This window comes from Schistocerca serialis, chromosome 7 (assembly GCF_023864345.2).
Source record: "Schistocerca serialis cubense isolate TAMUIC-IGC-003099 chromosome 7, iqSchSeri2.2, whole genome shotgun sequence".
Classification (NCBI taxonomy): domain Eukaryota; kingdom Metazoa; phylum Arthropoda; class Insecta; order Orthoptera; family Acrididae; genus Schistocerca; species Schistocerca serialis.
Window position 1 is genome coordinate 18,006,424 of NC_064644.1, and position 17,105 is coordinate 18,023,528.

At 47.5% G+C, this 17,105-nt stretch overlaps 1 protein-coding gene across 3 annotated transcripts in view; it reads right to left on the reverse strand.

Moving 5' to 3' along the window:
- The window catches only part of LOC126412623 (torso-like protein), a 518,977-nt gene that overhangs the window by 103,577 nt on the left and 398,295 nt on the right, over positions 1–17,105 (reverse strand). For all 3 annotated transcript variants that reach the window (XM_050082296.1, XM_050082297.1, XM_050082298.1), the window contains exon 3: positions 5,906–6,285. In XM_050082296.1, the coding sequence (XP_049938253.1) occupies positions 5,906–6,256 (351 nt within the window). In that variant the 5' untranslated portion in view covers positions 6,257–6,285. The remainder of the gene's footprint in view (positions 1–5,905; positions 6,286–17,105) is intronic.

Consider the following 17,105-nt stretch of genomic DNA (forward strand, 5'->3'; position numbering starts at 1 on the left):
CCCGCTACGTTTCAAAAGTTTGCGCCCACTTCAGTTCTAGTAAAAATGGTGTCCGGACAACAGAAGCGTTTTGTGTTCTTTGTTTCGCGCAGTGCTGGTCACTACTAACTGTTGAGTGTGACTAGGCGTGCTAGGTATGCTGTGGATCCTCTTACAGCACAGAACGTTGGACGATGGCATGAACAATTCCGGGAAACAGGTTGTTTGTGTAAAGGCAATTGGCCGGAGTGCTCCCGAGTGTCCGAAACAGACGTCGAACGCATGCACCATACTTTGGCAAGGAGTCCGCAGAAATACGTTCGCCGTGCAGCTCGACAGCTCAACATGCCACCGATGCCCGGCTGGGGTGCGTTGCGTCGACGTTTACACACGAAACCATACAAAATTCAGCTACTGCAAGCTCTTCGTGAAGGTAACAAATAACAGCGTTTGGGGTTCTGTGATTTCGTTCTCGCCAAGTTTTCTTCCACGTTTAGTGTATAGTGACGAGGCAACATTCTATTTAAACGGAAAGGTGGACCGTCATAATGTGAGAATACGGGTTACAGAAAACCACATACAGCTGTACAACGTGAGAGGGACTCTCCAAAACTTAATGTGTTTTGAGCAGCTTCATGGGAAAAGGGGTATGGTCCAATTTTCTTTGCCGTGAAGACTGTTGCAGGGAGCATATATCTCGATATGCTTGAAAACTTTCTTTTCCCACAGCTGGAAGACTGATTCGAAGCTTCGTTTACCAACGGGATGGGGCACTGCCACACTGGCATCTGGAAGTGCAGGAGTTTTCAAATCAAAGGATTACTGAACAATAGATCCGTCGCATTGGACCAAATGATTCAGCCTTACACTACCGGCTTCCAAGGTCACCAGACCTGACTGTTTGTGATTATTTCTTGTGGGGGTTTATAAAAGACTCTGTTTATGTGCCTCCGTTACCAACAACAATGAATGAACTGAGACATAGGGTAACAGCATCTGTGGAAGCTGTAACTCAAGGCATGCTCGCTACAGTGTGGGAACAATCTGAATACCGCACAGACATATGCCGTGCATCTCAAGGGGGGCATACTTAACACCTATGAAAAGGTATGAAAAAAAAAACTGAGTTTCCCGTTCATCGAAAAACAAAATTCATTGTACATGTTTATTAGTTTCAGAAATATACACGAGGCAAATCGGATGATTCTTTTTAATACACGCTGTGTGTTCTTTACTTCATTTCGTGCCATCCTTTTTACCAGAAATCACAAAAGACGCGTTAGGGGCAGTGAAGTAGGTCGTTTTTAGTAGCTCGACTGTGTTAACACTCCAGGAGCACAGCACTGTGGGGCAGAACAGAAGGTGTGAGAATGACTTTCACTACGGAACTGCGATAGAGGGCTAACGATGTAGGCGGCTAACTTCCAATACCCGTCGTTAATTACCTAAAGCCCGTAACTGTTAAAGCTACAAGTCTCACCATTTGACAGCAACAATAAACTAACTGTACATTGCTACTATTGTAAAGAATTGATGTAGTGACGTAAAACCTATACGACGATTTAGATACTGTGATGGGTTGAGCTGTGTGTGGTAGCATTGTTCACTGCATTACTAACCGTTAGGCGCAGATCCCAATGATGCCACAACAAAGACAATGCGACACACTGCACTAAATTTCGCACTATGTGACACTTAGATGTGCAATAGTTGTGTTCCCACTGGACTGACAAGACAACAAGATGACGTAGCAGGCAGCGAAAGCATCGCGTGCCGCACATCGCTCCCAACTTCATCCCGGAAAACTTTACCAAGCGAGGTGGCACAGTGGTTAGCACACTGGACTCGCATTCACGAGAACAACGGTTCAAGATCGCGTCCGGCAATACTGATTTGGATTTCTCGTGATCACTCTAAATCGATTCAGGCAAATGCCGGGATCGTTCCTTTGAAATGGCACAGCGGTCTGTGGATGAATGTGTAACGCCACAGCGCAATTTCACTGTGCGGCTGGCAGGGGCAGTAAAAAGGGCATAAAGTCCTTGCGAAATTTATTCTGTGTACTCAGTTGGACATTATCTACCCGCCAGGTTAGCCGAAAGCGCTAACGCGCTGCTTCCTGGACTCGGGTAGGCGCGTTGGCCCCGGATCGAATCCACCTGTCGGATTAACGACGACAGCCGGTGTGCCGGCCGGCCTGGATGTGGGTTTTGGGCGGTTTTCCACATCCCCCTAGGTAAATACCGGGCTGGTCCCCACTTCCCGCCTCAGTTACACGGCTCGTAGACATTGGAACACTTTCGTCCTATTCTATGGATTACACTAGTCGCAGACAGTTGGGGTACACTAATTCCGTCCCAGGGGGTACAGGGTGGTGGCAGGAAGGGCATCCGGCCACCCCTTCCACTACCATTGCCAAATCCGATTAACCATGCCGACCCTGCCTCACTATGGGAAAAAGCACAAGCTAAAGCGTCAAGCACTCAGTTGGGCTTTAACTATGCACATGAACAGTATAGGCGGATGTCAGAATTTGAGCATAGGACGCGCTGTTGTCTCAAAGTAGCCGGTTGGAGTAATCGGCAAATTAGTCGACAGTTGAACTGGAGTGTTCCCACTATTCGGCGATGTTTGCAGGAATTGTTGAACCACTGCTGAACATAACATCAAGAAGGAAGCAGTCGACGTACTGGGAGCAAGCAATCGTCAGAGAGGCACTCGGAGTCCCGGATTCTTCATCATCATTGAAAGAACGTGCAACTGGTGCTTCACTGAGGACAAGCACCAATAACAGGTGCTTCACAGAAAGGGGGCTGAGCTCACAGCGTCCCTTCCGCCGACTGCCATTTACCTCTGTACACCAAAAAGCCCGCCTGAAGTGGTGTTGGGCACATTCGGCCTACAATCTCATTGACTGGGGTAGAGCTGCCTTCAGTGATCAGTCGCACCTCGAACTGAGCCTCACTGACCAGCAAAGACGTGGTGAGGACGCCCTGGACAGCTGTGGAATACCAACATCGCCCACCATACGGCCTCAGAACCATGATTCCCGGCGGGGTCAGGGATTTTCACCTGCCTCGAGATGACTGGGTGTTTGTGTTGTCCTCATCATTTCATCATCATTCATGAAGGTGGCGAGATTGGACTGAGCAAAGGTTGGGAATTTGTATGGGCGCTGGTAACCGCGCAGTTGAGCGCCCCACAAAACAAACATCACCATCTCACAACCAGGAGGCGTCTGGGATGCCATTTCATTTCATAGCAGGACCGCTTTGGTTGTAATCCATGGCACCCTTACAGGAAAGCAGAACGTCGACGACGTTCTACGCCACATTTTCTTGCCCTTCATGGTCCGCCATCATGGGCTTACATTTCAGAAAGATAATATCCGCCGCCCACAGCCAGACCTACAGCTTGTCTTCGTGCTTGCCAAGCCCTACACTGGCCAGCAAGCATCTCTCTCCAACTGAGAACTTTTGGGCATTATGGCCAGTACTCTACAACCAACTCGGGATTTGGACGAGCTAACAAGCCAATTGGACATAATTTGGCAGACGTCCAACAGCTCTATCAATCAATTCCTACTTGAAAATCTGCTTGCATAAGGGCCAGACGTGGACAAATGCATTTTTCACTTGCTCAATTTGTGACGCTCTTTCTCTTGAATAAATCATCCAATTATTTTAAACTGTAATCATCGTTTATCTATAGATGTACGTCACATCTATCGATTTCCGTCCCATTCTGGTAATTGTTTCAGGGTGCATTGGTCTTTTTGTTTGTTTTTTTTCCTTAGAGTGTAGGCGGAAGTTTTATCCTGCTCCTTTATCCTCTTTATTGCGAGATTATAATGGGAACTGCTGTTCCTGCAATCGTTTCAACACAGTTTTAATGAGATTTTTGCTTCCCGATTTCCCCCTGTGACAAAAATTTAATGTCATTCCATTAAACTACACATGCGCGATTCTGAAGAACATTCTTCCTGCACCTATGGTGCACGAAAACTGGCGTGAAATTCTACGTAGCAAAGAGAGAACAATGAGAGCACTCAATGTGTGCAGGTCAGTAGGTGACGAGCAGCTGAGTCAGCCACGCCTCCGGAAAAGCGGGTTGGAATATCGTCTCAGTTATGTGACTGGATTTGCGATTTCCTATCAGAGAGGTCACAGTTCGTAGTAACTGACGGAAAGTCATCGAGTAAAACAGAAGTGATTTCAGGCGTTCCCCAAGGCAGTGTTATAGGCCCTTTGCTGTTCCTTATCTATGTAAACGATTTGGGAGACAATCTGAGCAGCCGTCTTTGGTTGTTTGCAGATGACGCTGTCGTTCGTCGACTAATAAAGTCATCAGAAGATCAAAACAAACTGCAAAACGATTTAGAAAAAAATATCTGAATGGTGCGAAAAGTGGCAGTTCACCCTAAACAACGAAAAGTGTGAGGTCATCCACATGAGTACTAAAAGGAACTCGTTAAACTTGTAAAAGCCGTAAATTGAACTAAATACCTAGGTATTAGAATTACGACCAACTTAAATTGCAAAGAAGACATAGAAAATGTTGTGGGGAAGGCTAACCAAAGGTAGCGTTTTATTGGCAGGACACTTAGAAAATGTAACAGAGTTACTACGGAGACTGCCTACACTACGCTTGAATGAGATTTTCACTCTGCAGCGGAGTGTGCGCTGATATGAAACTTCCTGGCAGATTGCCTTCGCAAAGGTCCCGAGTTCGAGTCTCGGTCGGGCACACAGTTTTAATCTGCCAGGAAGTTTCATATCAGCGCACACTCCGCTGCAGAGTGAAAATCTCATTCTGGAAACATCCCCCAGGCTGTGGCTAAGCCATGTCTCCACAATATCCTTTCTTTCAGGAGTGCTAGTTCTGCAAGGTTCGCAGGAGAGCTTCTGTAAAGTTTGGAAGGTAGGAGACGAGGTACTGGCAGAAGTAAAGCCGTGAGTACCGGGCGTGAGTCGTGCTTCGGTAGCTCAGTTGGTAGAGCACTTGTCCGAGAAAGGCAAAGGTCCCGAGTTGGATTCTCGGTCGGGCACACAGTTTTAATCTGCCAGGAAGTTACACTACGCTTGTCCGTCCTCTTTTAGATTACTACTGCGCGGTGTGGGATCCTTACCAGATAGGACTGACGGAGTACATTGAAAAAGTTCAAAGGAGGACAGCACGTTTTGTATTATCGCGAAATATGGGAGAAAGTGTCACAGAAATGATACAGGATTTGGGCTGGAAATCGTTACAAGAAAGACGTTTTTCATTGCGGCGGAATCTTCTCACGAAATTCCAATCACCAACTTTCTGCTCCGAATGCGAAAATATTTTGTTGACACCGACCTACATACGGCGGAACGATCACCACGATAAAATAAGGGAAATCAGAGCTGGTGCGGAAAGATATAGGTGTTCATTCTTTCCGCGCGCTATACGAGATTGGAATAATAGAGAATTGTGAAGGTGGTTCGATGAACCTTGTGCCAGACACTTAAATGTGATTTGCAGAGTATCCATGTAGATGTAGATGGACACGCGCAGCCCTGAGGACGACGATGCGTTCCTGCGCAGGTGCCACGTTATTTTGCGCGAGCTCAGCTCACGTGCACCCCCACCTCCCCGAGTGTGTGGGTTATTTTGTGATCTAGGAAATTTACTTTCTGGAAACTTCTTGTAATACACCCACAGACAAGCCACGGAGGCACCGATGCTAAGAAAGAAGAAACTACAGGTGGAGACAGAGGAGCGCGGAGGACCCCCGGCGAAGGCCCGGCACGGCGCGGCTTACGAGCAGCGCGGACTCCTGCGCGGGCGAGCGGGCGAGGACGACGGCGGGGTGGGGGACGACGACGCTAAGGTGCCGGGCGCAGACGAGCCAGCGGCCGAGGAGGCGCGCGCACGGCGTCAGCAGAGCGGACGGGCTGACCTGGAAGACGGGCTGCGGCCCGCGCCCCGGAGCCAGGGGCGACTGCAGCGCCGCCGCCGGCGCCGCCACCAGGCTGTCCGGCGTGAAGACGTCGACGGTGGGCTCGCGGAACAGCCAGCCGCCGTCAGAGTCGTTGCGCGGGACCACGCGCATGCTGATGCTCAGGTAGCCGTACCGGCTGAACACGTTGATGCCCGCGCCCAGCCGCAGCGTGTTCTGCAGCGACGCCGCCGCCGCCGGCGCCGACACCGGCTTCTGGCGCGCCGCCGAGGCGGGGGCGGCGGACGACAGCAGCAGCGACGCCGCCAGCAGCAGGTAGGGCGCGGGCGGGCGCAGCCGCGGGGGCGGCATGGCGGCAGCGGGGGCGGCGGGGCCGGTACCTGCGACACACCACACCACCACCTCAGTACACGCGGCAAAGCGAAAACTGTAAACACGTCATCTCGTAACCGCAACTGTCTGGTCTGGAATCTTAAAAAAAAAGAACTACTAAAGTGTGCCCACAGGCGTCGATTTGTGAGCCGGTATTTTGGGATTTGACAATTTAACCACTCTTGTGCCAACTGTAAGAAGATGACCAAGTCGATGGAATGGTGGCGTATGCCGATAAAGTCTTGGCTGTGGTGTCGGGGTACTCGAGAGATCACTTGGAGGAGGTGGCGAGTGGGGACCTCTTCCGGATGCAGCAATGAAGCGTAAACGACAAACTAACCATAGTCCCACAGAAACCCACACATATACTCCTTAAACGTCAACTTTCCTTACTTAGAAATCCTACAGTTCAATTATACGATTGTCACTCCAAAAGAAATGCACACTATTTTTGTAAAAATACAGTTTTCATTCTGCATGTGTGAAAGTTTTACAGTGTGTAGATACATCATTCCCGCTTGTTTTCAAACTTAATTCAACCTGTTCCCGTGAGTGGCGCCGTCACAGCATGTCTTCAAGATGGTTGCTAGACTTGATGTTCGTCAGAAGCAACGTGCTGTCATAGAGTTCCTGTGCTGTGAAAACGAGACAGTGGGAAACATCCACAAGAGGTTGAAAAAGGTGTATGGAGATGTTGCTGCCGATCGCAGTACAGTTTAGTCGGTCGACAAGCAGGTTACCTGATGAAAGCGGGCCCGGCAATATTGAGGATTGTCTTCGCAGCGGCAGGCCTCGTACTGCCCATAATCCAGACAATGTGCAGAGAGTTAACGAATTGGTGACTGCTGACAGACACATCACAGTGAACGAATTGTCACGCTACGTTGGGATCGGGGAAGGAAGTGTTTGCAGAATACTAAAAGAGTTGGCGTTAAAAAAGGTTTGTGACAGGTGGGTTCCCAGGATGTTGACAGTGGCTCACAAAGAAACAAAAAAACGGTATGCAGAGAACTTTTGGAACAGTACGAGAATGGTGGAGATGAATTTCTTGGAAGAATTGTAACAGGTGATGAAACATGGCTCCATCATTTTTCACCAGAGACGAAGAGGCAATAAATAGAGTGGCATCATGCAAATTCACCCAAGGGAAAAAAAATAATTCAAAACCACACCTTCTGCTGGAAAAATTATGGTTACGGTGTTTTTTGATTCCGAAGGACTCTTGCTTGTGGACATCATAACAAGTGGAACCACAAATTCTGATGCATATGTGACGACACTGAAGAAACTTCAAGCTCGACTGTGTCGTGTTCGACCACAGCGGCAAGAGCAGGATGTTTTGCTGTTGCACGACAATGCACGACCACATGCCAGTCAAAAAACCACGGAAGCGATCACAAAACTCGGATGGACAACACTGAAACACCCACCTTACAGTCCTGACCTGGCTCCATGTGACTATCTTCTCTTTGGGAAACTGAAAGACTCTCTTCGTGGAACAAGGTTTGAAGATGATGAATCCCTTGTGCACGCTACCAAACAGTAGCCCCAACAGGTTGGTCCAGAATTTTACCGTGCGCGTATACAGGCGCTGGTTCTAAGACGGCGTAAGGCAGTTGAGAGGGATGGAAGTTATGTGAAGAAACTAAAATGCTGTAAATACTGTAAAACTTTCAAACATGTAAAATAAAAGATGGATTAAAAAAATAGTGTGCATTTCTTTTGGAGTGACCCTCGTAAAACATCTCTATCAGCGATTCCTTGAGTCCAGCTGGAGGAACAGTGTATCTTCACACGGTCCAAGGAATAGAAAAGCAACTGGAATCACTCAATAGAGGAAAGTCCACTGGACCTGACGGGATACCAATTCGATTCTACACAGAGTACGCGAAAGAACTTGCCCCCCTTCTAACAGCCGTGTGCCGCAAGTCTCTAGAGGAACGGAGGGTTCCAAATGATTGGAAAAGAGCACAGATAGTCCCAGTCTTCAAGAAGGGTCGTCGAGCAGATGCGCAAAACTATAGACCTATATCTCTGACGTCGATCTGTTGTAGAATTTTAGAACATGTTTTTTGCTCGAGTATCATGTCGTTTTTGGAAACCCAGAATCTACTATGTAGGAATCAACATGGATTCCGGAAACAGCGATCGTGTGAGACCCAACTCGCTTTATTTGTTCATGAGACTCAGAAAATATTAGATACAGGCTCCCAGGTAGATGCTATTTTTCTTGACTTCCGGAAGGCGTTCGATGCAGTTCCGCACTGTCGCCTGCTAAACAAAGTAAGAGCCTACGGAATGTCGAACCAGCTGTGTGGCTGGATTGAAGAGTTTTTAGCAAACAGAACACAGCATGTTGTTATCAATGGAGAGACGTCTACAGACGTTAGTGTAACCTCTGGCGTGCCACAGGGGAGTGTTATGGGACCATTGCTTTTCACAATATATGTAAATGACCTAGTAGATAGTGTCGGAAGTTCCATGCGGCTTTTCGCGGATGATGCTGTAGTATACAGAGAAGTTGCAGCATTAGAAAATTGTAGCGAAATGCAGGAAGATCTGCAGCGGATAGGCACTTGGTGCAGGGAGTGGCAACTGACCCTTACCATAGACAAATGTAATGTATTGCGAATACATAGAAAGAAGGATCCTTTATTGTATGATTATATGATAGCGGAACAAACACTGGTAGCAGTTACTTCTGTAAAATATTTGGGAGTATGCGTGCGGAACGATTTGAAGTGGAATGATCATATAAAATTAATTGTTGGTAAGGCGGGTACCAGGTTGAGATTCATTGGGAGAGTGCTTAGAAAGTGTAGTCCATCAACAAAGGAGGTGGCTTACAAAACACTTGTTCGACCTATACTTGAGTTTTGCTCATCAGTGTGGGATCCGTTCCAGGTCGGGTTGACAGAGGAGATAGAGAAGATCCAATGAAGAGCGGCGCGTTTCGTCACAGGGTTATTTGGTAACCGTGATAGCGTTACGGAGATGTTTAACAAACTCAAGTGGCAGACTCTGCAAGAGAGGCGCTCTGCATCGCGGTGTAGCTTGCTCGCCAGGTTTCGAGAGGGTGCGTTTCTGGATGAGGTATCGAATATATTGCTTCCCCCTACTTATACCTCCCGAGGAGATCACGAATGTAAAATTAGAGAGATTAGAGCGCGCACGGAGGCTTTCAGACAGTCGTTCTTCCCGCGAACCATACGCGACTGGAACAGGAAAGGGAGGTAATGACAGTGGCACGTAAAGTGCCCTCCGCCACACACCGTTGGGTGGCTTGCGGATTATAAATGTAGATGTAGATGTAAATGTAGGACACTGAGACTACCACAAATAGCCAGCATCTTGCCGTTAGGCAAACCAGAAGCTATCACTGCATGCAGTGACAACCAATCATGACGCCATTTTGACTTCCACCACAGACTTTGGTGGGTGCGGAGCGACCTGCACAGAGGGATGTGTTCCTCAGATTACACAGAGACCTTTGGCACTGCTCCGACCGATGCGTCACTGCTGATCCTCAGATTCTACCCAGCAGACATTGTGGTAAGCTGTGCTGCAGCCTCCTACTGATTATGTAAGGGGGACTTGGCGAAGCCCAAGAAATTTTAGGCCAAAGGGTAACAATCAACGAACAATAGTGGACCTGACATTGAGGCTTGGTGAAACCCATAATGAATTTCTTCCCAGTTCGAATAATGCCCCCGACTGTATTGGTTCAATTACGTGAATTCTTTAGCTTTCGAACATAAAATGACCCATCATGACATCCCACGTTAAAAATCGGTTAAATCGTGAAGTGCTCTCAATTGTTAACTACACACCTGTCCGTAGCAGAGATATGATGTCTACAGTGGCGCCATATGCTGCTTCTAGTCGTAACAATGGCGCTTCATACAGGGGATACCTTCAAATGTGACAAAGCATCCTACGACTTTTGGCCGCCGGCCGTTGTGGCCGAGAGGTTCTAGGCGCTACGGTCTGGAGCCGAGCGACCGCTCCGGTCGCAGGTTCGAATCCTGCCTCGGGCATGGATGTGTGTGATGTCCGTAGGTTAGTTAGGTTTAAGTAGTTCTACGTTCTAGGGGACTGATGACCTCAGAAGTTAAGTCGCATAGTGCTCAGAGCCATTTGCACAATTTTTTACTTTTGGCTACGTAGATAGCATTTGTTACTATTTATAAGATCCTCAAAACTTGTTAGGTGAAGTAATCTATAACAAATGCTTGCATTACTAGTAACAATAATCGTAACAAAAGGTGGAAATGACACCTACAAGTGGCTAGGACTGCTCCAAGCTAGACGGCTGATGCACAAAACCATAACACAAAGCGTCATCATCATCAGTAGAATTTCCTCAATTTTGAAATGTAAATTAAATCGAAAAATTGGCCAGGTGCTAGTAGGATTGAGGCTCTGAGATTTCCGTACAAACTTAATTGTGTGTGCAGACATGTCGTGCATCCCGAGAGTCAAGAACCTTGACGATTTTTGTCTGTTATCGACACTGGTACTGGCCATGTACCGGGTCCGGGTAAGTCCAAGACTTCTGATAATGTTTTAATTTTATAAGCGACAATCAAAAAGATCCAGTTTGAGTGCACTGCTGCAGCATGTATCCAAAGTAGTGCGACTCAGACTCGGATATACAGGGCGAATCACCTAAAACGTGCACCCCAAATATTGCGGAAGTGGAAAGTGCTATTGATATGCGGTCCCACAAACTGGATTGGTAGCCAAAATGATTATTAGTTGCAAAAGGCACCACTTCTTGAATGAAATGAGGACTGTTAAGCAGAAGAAACTCAATGCCATAAACAAGCCGTTATACCATTTATATCTAGTACTGATCTTAAATTAAATTTTGTTGTACACTACCGGCCGTCGTGGCCGAGCGGTTCTAGGCGCTTCAGTCCGGAACCGCGCTGCTGATACGGTCGCAGGTTCGAATCCTGCCTCGGGCATGGATGTGTGTGTTGTCCTTAGGGTAGTTAGGTTTAAGTAGTTTTAAGTCTAGGGGACTGATGACCTCAGATGTTAAGTCCCATAGTGCTCAGAGCTATTTGAACCATTTGTTGTAGCCTGTTAATCAATAAGATTTCATAATAGCAGATTCCAGTAGAAGATGCAATTCTCGTTAGTACGTACACGCCCAGCTGCGAGTTAACAGGTATAGAAACGCATCTTGTCTGCTCAGTTGAGCGAGCGAGCGAGTTCACAGGCCTGCGTTCGTGACGTACGCGCCGCGGCCTGTCTTTCTCGTGGGCCTCGTTTGGTTCACTGCGACGTCAGCGCAGCGGCTTGGTACTTCGCGTACACCTCGGGATCCCTGCCGTGTGTTCTGTGGTATCCGTGGCTTACCCTGTACGTCGTACAGTGAATACATGCTGGTTACAACGGTGCGAGCTCACGTGTCGCAGATTACGCAGACGGCGCTACCTGCTCCGAAAGTGGGCCAGACGGGCTTCGTAACGGGCCCGCGCCGCTGTGCGGTGCGGTAACCCGAGACCGCCGCCCCTTGCCGCCCACACTATGTGGGCCAAGGTGGAGGCCCGCAGACAATGGGCGGTCACCCCCGAGCGGCCAGCCGGCGACGCGGAGCTGGAGGCCGCTGCCGCTGCCGCACTGCCGGAACTGCGGCCTGAGACGTCAGCAGCCAGGCGTCGCCGCTCGTGTCCGGGGCGTGCGCGGTACACACACTCACATCGTGGCCGATCTCACAAGGGGGAGGCCTCGGACACGGCCAACCGATTCGGCTCAAATGTAATTTGGCAGGTCGCTTGTGTACAACCTAAAACGAAGGAATCTAAGATATTTTGGGTCAATACCCCCGCGTTTTTGAGAAAATCGCCTCTGAAGGTTATGACGAGCAATCTACTCAAAATTGGCGGGATCGATAGATACTTGCAAATAGAGCATTTTTCATCATCAGGTATGGGGTCCGAAAACGCATACTTTTCCAGAAATCGAGGTAAGAAAGTTTTACAACTGCCGCTTCTGTACCCACCTGGTAAACGCTTTTCGCCGACAGCACCGATAGTCGCCGGCACGGTAGCTCAGTACGATCGGTCAGAGGGTTAGCTGCCCTCTGTAATAAAAAAACTGAGTCAACGGCTCAACACTGCACTTGAATGGGTGTCATGGGACATCCGCACTGAACAAATGAATCGAACAAAACGAGAACAATAAAAAAAACAATACCGCAACGGCCCAGGTAATTGTCTGGGATTCGGAGAACCCGGGTTTGAATCTCGAAGAAACCTAGCGGATGTTCTTTTCGTTTGTATTTTTCCATATCTCAATTGATAGGGATAGGAGGGTTAATAAGGTAAGTAAATCAATAAAGAATTATAATATTAAGGTAGGCAAATAAATTTCTCGAACGCCGAGAAACAGAACTGCCTGCGTCCGGTAGTGCATTGAAAATGCATCTGTCTTACAACACTTTTACAAACCAAAACTCATCGTCGGTAACTTCCCGCTTTCAATCGTCTGTGACAGGCTCCCAACTATATATTACAGCGCTAGTCGAAGGGTGTACATCCTCCATTATTCAGATTATGCACGTGAAACATATGACACAACAAACAATAACTAGTTACTACGGCATAAACAGACGAGCTAATTACTACAAAGAACATACAGTACTCGTCATATGTTACTTACGGAAGAACACTGTATTCATTCACAAAACTTATTTCATTCGGCGCATTAACGACGGAAAAATCACTACATGTATCCGGAGGTTCGCGGCAGCCTAATGACGGAAAACAATTCTTTCCGATTGACTTCTATTATGCTCGTGCTGGACACCTTCACTCTTCCAGGTGCACGACTACGATATGACTAAGAGGCATCCGGGACAACATAACTCTGCCCGCGTGCATTCTGTCCCGTGGCTCGCTGTACACAAGCGTCGCGCGGTTGGTTATCTGTGATCCCTCGTGAGGAATTCGCAGCACTCTTACTCGGAGTTGTTTTCATGTGGCGAGGCTTAAAAGTTTAATACTTTACTAACTCACGGCATTTGGGAAATTAGTTTGCCTACCTTATTATTATCATTCCTTATTGATTTACTTACGTTATTAAGCCTCCTATTCCTATCAATTGAGATATTGAAAATACAAATGAAAAGAATAACATCCGCTAGGTTTCTTCGAGATTCCAACCCGGGTTTTCGATTCCCAGCGAGTTACCTTGGCCGCTGCGCTATCGGCACTGTCAGCGAAAAACGTTTATCACGTGGGTAGAGAAGCGACAGTCGTAAAAGTTTCTTTCCTCGATTTCTGAAAAAGTTTGCGTTTGCGGGCCCCATACCTGCTGATGAAAAATGCTCTATTTACAATTATCTATCGATCCCTTAAATGTTGGGTCGATTGCTCGTCATAACCTTTAGGGGCGATTTTCTCAAAATTGCGGGGGTGTTGACCCAAAATATCTTAGAGTCCTTCGTTTTAGGCTGTACACAAGCGACCTGCCAAATTTGAGCCGAATCGGTTGGCCGTGTCTGAGCCCTTCCCCTTGTCAGGATGCAGCGCGCGGCCGTTTTATCGGAACCGAATTCGGAGTCGGAGGCCGTACAATTCTTTTGTCGCCGGCAGGAGTGGTATTTATGTACACTGCACTACAGAACATTTTATTACGCGCGCCGACACGGCCCGATTCGTACTAGCCGAGTGATAGGAACCGAGCAGTGCCTTTCTAACCTCGCCACAATAACTAACATGGGGAACTCCCCATCGCGCCCCCCTCAGGTTTAGTGGTAAGAGGGCCCAGTCGGTAGTCCCGTTAAAAAGTGAACACAGTTCAAGCATGAAAACAGGTAGAAAGCGTACTGGACTGTGAAAAAAAACGCAAAATGACAACAGTGAAAGGTCCAAGAACAAGAAGTCAACACACAGCAGACGCAGAGACAAATGGTGTCGTAGTTAAGTTGCTGATGGTGTTGGACCGCCAAACGAGCCATCCGTGTTCACACCTCCCTCAAGCCATATTTTCTTTTTTTTTTCCCCCGCTGTTCGCTTTATTGAAATTTGTGCCCGTGTCGCGGTGTAACGTCCGTTTGCAGACAGCGAGGTGTAAGGTAGGGCCTATATTGACAGCTGACCCTGCACAACTACTCTGTTAGCAGCCGAAACGGAGAGGTTGGTTGGTTGTTTGGTGGAAGAGACCAAACAGCTAGGTCATCTGTCTCATTGGATTAGGGAAGGGTGGGGAAGGAAGTCGGCCGTGCCCTTTCAGAGGAACCATCCCGGCATTTGCCTGGAGCGATTTAGGGAAATCACGGAAAACCTGAATCAGGATGAACCGTCGTCCTCCCGAATGCGAGTCCAGTGAGGTAACCACTGCGCAAAGCGAGAGGCTTTCGAATGGGAGCCGCAAACGTTTCATGACGAGGCGACAAGCCAATCGAATCCTCCACCGGAAAATACGCCTGGTGCATCATACACGGTATTAGTCATGTGATAGGAATCTCCTATCGGCGCACCTAATTTTTACGACTGGTAAATGAGTGAAATATGTCTCCTTGCCCCATATAGGTGTTCATATGAAAGTGAATGTGATCACTCCCAATGAAATGATGTAAACGTAACAGTTTGTCACATAACCTGTAACAAATGAACGCAACAGTTTCACAAACGCACAGTTTCTCTGTGCTGTATCAGAACATACGTTTTCAACGTTTCTGAAGTTGCCTTCCATTTTGGAGGTCTTGACACTTGAATTCCTTTGTTGCCGGCCGCGGTGGTCTAGCGGTTCTAGGCGCTCACTCCGGAACCGCGCGACTGATACGGTCGCAAGTTCGAATCCTGCCTCGGGCATGGATGTTTGTATGTCCTTAGGTTAGTTAGGTTTAAGTAGTTCTAAGTTCTAGGGGGCTGTTGAGTCCCATAGTGCTCAGAGCCATTTGAGCCAACCAATTCCTTTGTTGTAACATAGTTCACGCCCGTTTATTTGCTGTTTTCATTTCTGTGAGACGTCTATGTGATATCTCGCCTGCTCTTACTACTCATCACATTTACTCGTAACGGTAACGTATTCTTACCACATGACTCATATTCTATAACCAATGTACAGTATGACAACTGCCAAGACTACAGACGGAGAACAAATATTTCAATGACAGCACAGACAGTTCAGTTCATAATGTTTTGGAAAAAAGGAATTGGCACGAAGAAGTTTCGCACACGGCTCGGACGCTTGGCAGTCTTAACTACGACGCCATTTGACTTCACGTCTGCTCTATGTTGCATTTCTTGTTCTTAGACCGCTCACTGTCTCTATTTCGCTTTCTTTTTTCACAGTTAAGTGCACTTTCTTCCTATTTCCATGCTTAACCTTCGTTCAGTTTTTTATGGTCCATCCACTGAGCTATCTCACCACCAAATCTGAGAGGGTTGGGATGGGCAGTTTCCCTCGTAAGCTTCAGTAAGACACGTCAACTCAAATGGTTTCTCCCAATTCTTTACTCACAGTAGAATTTCCATAACAACATGGACCACCTCCAGATGCAGCCTTCTCTCCAAACACGGCTCCATCAAAAAGCACCTAGCCGAACCGGAAACAGGACATAGACACCACTCGAATCGTAATATAATTGCAAGTTCTCTTTCAGACAGAGAGGACCTCATGGGCTACAACGCGCGAACGATTCCCATTGGTCGAAAACAAAATTACTACCCAAGGACTTGCTTCACTGACCAAGCAATGAGGTTGCTACAGTGCTTCTATCGATTAATCGAAACTGACTGTAGCAGACTAGCCTGAAGTATCGCAAAAATAAATATCTCGATCAAGTAGAAATAAAATATGACGGGAAGGCATGAAAACATCGAACGAACAGGCAAGTTTCAAGTTCTACAGAGTGCTGTCTGTACTTAAACAAACATGGTAATTACACAGCGAAATACAATTAAAGAATCACTTTTTCGAAGCTCCGTAATTCAAGGTGACGACACTTGTGAAAAAAAAGGACCACAGCTAAGAAGATCATGTGAGGTGTTAGGTAGGTTAATGACGCACATTGGCGCCAAATTTCACCACAGTTCTGCCAAATGCTACCGTGGACGTGTGACACGATCGGAAGGTCGACACACCCCCTCTTATCCACTTTCTAGCCCTTCATTTGATGTCTCCGCGATGGAGGTTAAAACGGCGACGACCAGCGCTAAAATCACATAGTTTTCTTATGAGTGGTCGAGGAAAACATTTCGGAGACGACGTCGCTCAGAATCGAAAACGCAAATGCGTCAAGAGGTATCACAAAGGACTGGTCCAAAGCAACTAAGGGCGTTTATGCTTTTTTTCAGAGTTTCTATTTTGTGGCCTCCTGTGGCATGATTCACGGGGGGATGTGAAGTGAATAAAACGACGTAGAGTAACGACCCCAGTTCGGCAAAACACTCTATGGCACCCGCTCTCCTTTATTGAGAATTTAAAAAACGTTCCTCTACAGAAACAACCCGTGACGCCGTCCTAAGCGCTTACAGACCGGCAACCCTTCTGACAGTCTCAGATTCCAAATGGCCTACCATCACGCGCAAGAGGAGGATTACAGCGGCGAAAGACTTTCAGCTGCAGGTTCCCAGTACTCTCGTCACAGGTTCTGTCTGTACAGATAAATTAAGCGTCCCGATGGGCGGGTATTACGGGGTTTCGAAAAAGTGATCCTTTAATTCTCTTGCGCAACGTAATTACCACGTGCGAACTGTGTAGAACTTGGAACTTGCCTGTTCGTTCGGTACTTTCATTTCTGTCCGTTATATTTTATTTCTGCTACATCGCGATATTTACCTCTGCAATCTACTTTAGGCGCGTCTGC